Source organism: Otolemur garnettii, unplaced genomic scaffold, assembly GCF_000181295.1.
Source record: "Otolemur garnettii isolate 467f Iridium unplaced genomic scaffold, OtoGar3 scaffold00044, whole genome shotgun sequence".
Taxonomy (NCBI): Eukaryota; Metazoa; Chordata; class Mammalia; order Primates; family Galagidae; genus Otolemur; species Otolemur garnettii.
The window spans coordinates 4,866,151-4,872,150 of record NW_003852439.1 but is presented as its reverse complement, the minus strand read 5'-3'; the positions used below and the strand labels follow the sequence as shown (position 1 = coordinate 4,872,150).

Genomic DNA, 6,000 nt, shown 5'->3' with positions numbered 1-6,000 from the left:
ATCATTGTTGTTTGGCGGGCCCAGGCTGGGGATTCGAACCCGCCACCTTAGGTGTATGTGGCTGGAGCCTTAGCCGCTTGAGCCACAGGCGCCGAGCCTGTGCAATTCTTGATCCATCATTCTGCCATCTTGGAGGAAGAACAGCCCTGTCCTCCTACCACTCCCCACTGACCCCTACTGCCATACACAGACTATGAGCCTGGCATTGGCTGGTTTGAAACAGTTGAGAACTGGTGGAGAACCAGTTTAGAATCCTGGCTGATATCTGTGGGCTCCAGCACTCCAGCTCTTATATCCATGGGCTCCAGCACTCCAGAGGGATGCTCAGGTGGCCTTGAAGCAATATGATCCCCAGCCCGTGGTCCCAACAGGGGCCAGAGGCGCAGATAAGGTAAGAGCCGGAGAGGAGGTGGTTGAGGAAGCCAGAGGGCCCTTTTGGCCCTCAGCCATAAGGGAAAGACCAGGGTAACACAGCTGCTGACAGCCCGGATGCTGTGTGGTCTTGGGCAGCAAGACCTCTGAGTCCCTTCTGGCTGACAGCCTGTGGGGCTATTAACTGCAACCCCCATTTACACAGCTGTGACTTGGGGCCAGCTGCTGAGATCGCCCATGTATAAGCACACGATGCTTTTACCTCCCTCACAAGTGGGTCCTATTAGGCTGCCCATTTTACAAAAGAGGAAACCAAGGCTCTGAGAGGTGGTGGGAGCTGCCTGAGGTCACCCAGCAAGGACAGAGCAGGGCTTTGAGCCTAGACACTCATTCATGCGTCACAGAGTGGTGCCTCCTTGTGCTCCAGGGACCGCTCCCCAACCCCCACCGTAAAGAAAAAAAAATCTCTGGTGAGCTCAGGTGACCAGCTGTTTGCTAACAAGGCCATGTCCTTGTCCCTCATTCCTGGCCTGGCTTATTATTTGGTTTAGCGTCCGGGGAAGGTCTCTACTCAAGTGCCAAGAAGATGTTGCCTCCATGAAGAGGCCATGCCTGACCACCCCTGCTGTTTAATCTGCTGCCTGCACAGATGTGCCCCCTCTCTCCAGCCCTGTCCTTATTTGTCTTATTAGAACCCTAAGAGGAGGCTTGGCGCCTGTGGCTCAACCAGCTAAGGCGCCAGCCACGTACACCAAAGGTGGTGGGTTCAAGTCCAGCCCGGGCCCGCCAAACAATGACAGCTGCAACCAAAAAATGGCCAGGCGTTGTGGCAGGCGCCTGTGGTCCCAGCTACTTGGGAGGCGGAGGCAGGAGACTCACTTGAGCCCAGGAGTTGGAGGTTGCTGTGAGCTGTAATGCCATGGCACTCTACCCAGGGGGACAGCTTGAGGCTCTGTCTCAAAAAAAAAAAAAAGAACCCCAGGAGGACAGACTCAGTGCCTGTATTTTCTACCTAGTCCAGCTCCTGAACATGGTAGGAACACAGCAAATGCTTGTTGAATGAATGGGAAAAAAAGAGATGGAGTGATGTGTGCAAAGGGCCGGAGAACAGTGCCCAGCACGTAATGTTACAAAAATTTATGGGAGGGCAGGAAGGAAGAGAGGAAGATAGGAAGGAAGGGAGAGAGGGAGGGAGGGAGAGAGGAAGGAGCTTGGTTGAGTAGATGGAACCTGGCTTGGACTGGGCACCTAGAATTCAAATGGCTGCTCTGTCTCTTCTCTGACCCTCAATGTTTTCATGCATAAAATGTGATGGGAGAAGAGATGACCATGAAGGCCTTTTTCTGGCTGAATACTGTGCCCTGTTCTGTTCTAGTTGTTCCCTCCAAGAGTCAGTCTGTTCAGCCTGCAAGTCTTACCTCCCATGAAGGACACCTCCGGACCAGTGTCTAGCAGTGCAGGACTCAAGATGACTACAGGCAAGGCAGGGGGTGTAAATGAGTGGCATGGTGTAATTCGGGGGTACAAAAGGGAGTCGTGGAGACTGCTGTGGCAAACCTGGAAGCACATGCCCTGTCTGAGGCTGTAGCCTCTACCCGGATCAAATCTCCTGTTGCCACGTGGAGATATGGCCCAGTGCTGCCAGATCCACTTTGAGACTAGGATTCCAGACTTTTATGTGGTATCTCCAAAGTTTTAAACATGGGCAACATACCAGAAAAAAACAATAGAACCCAAACGGAACACCCCATAGGGCCAAATAAACCTTGTGAGCCTGATTTGGCCAGCAGGTGGCGGGTTTGTGACCGCTCAAGGTGACAGTCCTCTCCCTTCCCCCAGCGGTTGCAAAATACTTGAGAAATAAAACCAAAGTTCTCCCTGTGTGTAATCAGTTGACTCGGAAAATGACTGAGCTTGGACTTGGTGTAACCTTTGCCTTTATTTCTATCAACTGTTTATGGCAGGGGTCCGAAACTGTTCCGGAGAATGCTTCTACCTTCTAGCTCCAGTGTTGAGTGACATAATTTTTGCAGTGGCTGGGCAGCCCAGGAGTTGGAAGAGAGCGACTGAACCTCCAAAGCCCTTCAGAGAGAATCCTGCCACTTCTGGGAAGCCTTTTAAGAGTGAGGGCAGAGTCCTCCGTCCAAGGGCCTGTAGCTCAGTGGGTAGGGCGCTGGCCACATACAGTGAGGCTGGCGGATTCGAACCCAACCCAGGTCAGCTAAAACAACAATGGCAACAAAAAACATAGCCAGGTGTTGTGGTGGGCACCTGTAGTCCCAGCTACTTGGGAGGCTAAGGCAGGAAAATTGCTTGAGCCCAAGAGTTTGAGGGTGCTGTGAGCTGTGACGCATGGCACTCTACTCAGGGCATCAGCTTGAGACTCTATCTCCAAAAAAAATAAATAAATAAAGAGTGAGGGCAGCACAGCCGGAGACACCTATGTGAGAGAGAACTGATAGTTTGGTTTGCTGACATTACTTACCCTCTTTGGAAAAACACACCCCAGTCCTTTGGAAAAAAGTCCTCCACTCCTATGTGGCTGGGACCACCAAGTATGGGCCCAGCTCCAGTGGGAATGAGATTGGCCTCTGATAAGCACATAACTCAAGCCAGGCTGATGAGAGGCCTTCCTGGGAATTTGCTATATGAATGTTAGGAGAGATTCTCTTTCATTCTATTGGGGTTGCTGAAATGGCATGGCAGGGACCGGCCTTATGAAGAGACCAAGACACAGGGAACAGCTGAGCTGAGAGATGAAAGGAGAGAATCCTGACATCCCATGAGTCCCTAGATCCAGCCACACTGAGCCTGTAGTCAGTCTCTGTGTCCCCCCTCTGCCCCCTCTCTTCTAATTTGTGGGATTCGGCCATCTGTAGAGACCACCACAAAATCATTTTACAAGAGGAACCTTGTAACTCTTCCCCCAGTGCTAACTTACTTTTTTGGTTCTGTCCCCATCCCCTAAAACACGGAAGCCCAGGGAGGTTTACCAACTTGTCCATGGTCATCAGCTACTCAATTTTATCTACATATTTTACCAGAGTTTCTCAAATGAGGTTCCCAGGCTCCAAAGGCTTCACAGAAGTTTCCAGAGATGCCTCTGATGGCAACAGTGAGACAGAGTGGACAGCTCTAAAGATCTTGAAATTTTCTAGATAACTAATATTGCCTGAGCTCTTACCATTTTCAAGGAATTGGCTAAGTTCTTTTCAATAAATCATCTTCTTTCATCCCCACAAACTATGAACTAGGGACCAATGACATGCCCATTGAACAGATGAGAAAACTGAGGCCCTGGAAACTAATCACTTGGGTTACATAATGAGTGAGTAGTTGCCTGCATGTTACAGGCAGCCACTCAACCCTCCACCCCCAGTTGTAAAATACCTCTTCGATTTCCTGCCTGTAGTTTCCCCAGGAGAACTTGCCTCCAGGCTCTGCTGAGAGCTCCCCATTGCGGGTCTCCCTTGAGGACATGCAAAATGCCCTGGGAGGAACGGCTTAGTTTCCACTTAGTGGGAACAGCTGGAAGGCAGGGGAGGGTGGCAGTGGAGCCCAGATGGGGTGAAGGCTGGATTGGGGGTCAAATGATGATCCTGGCCACTTGGGCTGACCTCTTGCCCTCCACACACTCACCACTGGGCCATATTGCGGTTCCTGGTCCATTCCTTTTCAAACTGGGCAACGAGTTCTTCTGAGGTGTTTTCCTTCCCAAGTGACCAAAGGTCTTTTGGCCCCAGTGGCCTTCTGTAGCCCCTCCAGACCAGCCTGTAAAAGAGGGTCACTGGGGTAAGCTCCTTCAGCCATTCACCCCTGTGGGCAGCTGTGTGACCCAGGGCAAGTACTTTACTTCTCTGTGCCTCTGCTGGGTAAAATGAAACCAACGAACTAACCCTACCTAACATTTTTGCCGGGTACTTCTCAGTTTACAAAGGTCTCATTTAATTCTCACATGAGCCTGAGTAATAATGGTAGATGATTACTATTTTTAATCGAAAATTGGTAATTTAAAACTATATGGAGGGTAGATTATTGCTGACCTATTTTACAGAGGGAAAAAACCACAGAGGCTCATATTAAGGGATTTAACCAAGGGATAACCTGTGTGACAGGGGAATAGGCCTCTCCCCAGGAATCAGAAATCTAGGGTCCAAAATTATTATTGTGGAGGAAACTTAAACTCCTCACTCACTGCTCCGGCCACCAGGCCTCAAGACCTTTGCATGTGCTTATCACTCTGCTTAAAATTCTTTTCCTGGAGCTCTTCACCTGGCTGTATTTTTTTCACCTGCCTATTTCTTACTCATCCTTCACATCTGAGCTTAGACATGACTTCCTTAGGAAAGCCCACTTTGACCCCTCCCTCTCCCCAGCCCAAGCAGATTCCATCATAAATGCCTATAGTTTCCTGAGCCTCTCTTTTCTTCTTTTTGAGATAGGGTCTCACTCTGTCTCCCTAGCTAGAGTGCAGCGGCATCATCATAGCTCGATACAACCTCAAACTCCAGGGCTCAATGAACCTCCTGCCTCAGCTTCCCAGGTAGCTGGGGCTACAGGCACCTGCCACAATGCCTGGCTAATTTTTCTATCTTGAGTAAAGATGGGGGTCTCACTCTTGTTCAGGCTGGTCTCTAACTCCAGAGCTCAAGTGATCCACCTGCTTTGGCCTCCCATAGTGCTAGGCTTACAGGAGTGAGCCACCACGCCCAGGCCTGAGCCTCTTTTTTATAATGCTTGTTGCAATTATGATCATTTATTTTGGGGAGCTGTAATTATGTATGTAATGTCTGTCTCATCCATTGGATGGTAAGCTCTGGCAAAGGCAGAGTTTGTCTCATTCTCCCTCCTCTGAATCCTTGCTTCTTGGCACAGAGTACAAGAAGATTTGTCAAATGAAGCCACTTGTCAGTGGCCTTGCGCAAGTCACTTTCATCAATAGGCCTCAGTTTTCTCAATTTAAAATGAGAAAGTTGGCTCGGCGCCTATAGCTCAACCGGCTAAGGCGCCAGCCACGTACACCTAAGGTGGCGGGTTCGAATCCCCAGCCCAGACCCGCCAAACAACAATGACGGCTGCAACCAAAAAATAGCCGGGCGTTGTGGCGGGCGCCTGTGGTCCCAGCTACTTGGGAGGCGGAGGCAGGAGACTCGCTTGAGCCCAGGAGTTGGAGGTTGCTGTGAGCTGTAATGCCACGGCACTCTGCCCAGGGGGACAGCTTGAGGCTCTGTCTCAAAAAAAAAAAAATAAGTAAATAAAAAAAAATAAAATGAGAAAGTTTCCCAGGTGTGGGCTGGTATGAGATGACTGTAGCTGGCACATATATGAGAAATGAAATTCTCTGGCCTTCCATTGTGGGAATATTATTTTCTTTTCAGGTCTCTTGGATCTTTCTGATGAGACCGACAAGCAGGGCTTGCTTGGTGCTGGTCTTTGACTCTTCTCGAGAATTGCCAATTTCACTTGTCTGACAGCAAATGTGGGGAAGCAACAGTTCTGTGTTATTAATATTGCTTGGTTTTCTTTTAAATTATTTTTAGAGTTTTACATGGCAAGCAATGGTACAGATTTTCCCAGTTTCAGTATTGATAGACAGTTTCCTGGCTCAGCACCTGTAGTTCAGCAGGT

The 6,000-nt window shown here is 49.6% G+C and overlaps 1 protein-coding gene across 1 annotated transcript in view; it reads right to left on the bottom strand.

Annotated features, from left to right (window-relative positions):
• The window catches only part of ABCC6 (ATP binding cassette subfamily C member 6), a 56,123-nt gene that overhangs the window by 39,955 nt on the left and 10,168 nt on the right, over nucleotides 1–6,000 (bottom strand). The window contains exon 7 of the mRNA XM_023513855.1: nucleotides 4,012–4,143. Within this exon, the coding sequence (XP_023369623.1) occupies nucleotides 4,012–4,143 (132 nt within the window). The remainder of the gene's footprint in view (nucleotides 1–4,011; nucleotides 4,144–6,000) is intronic.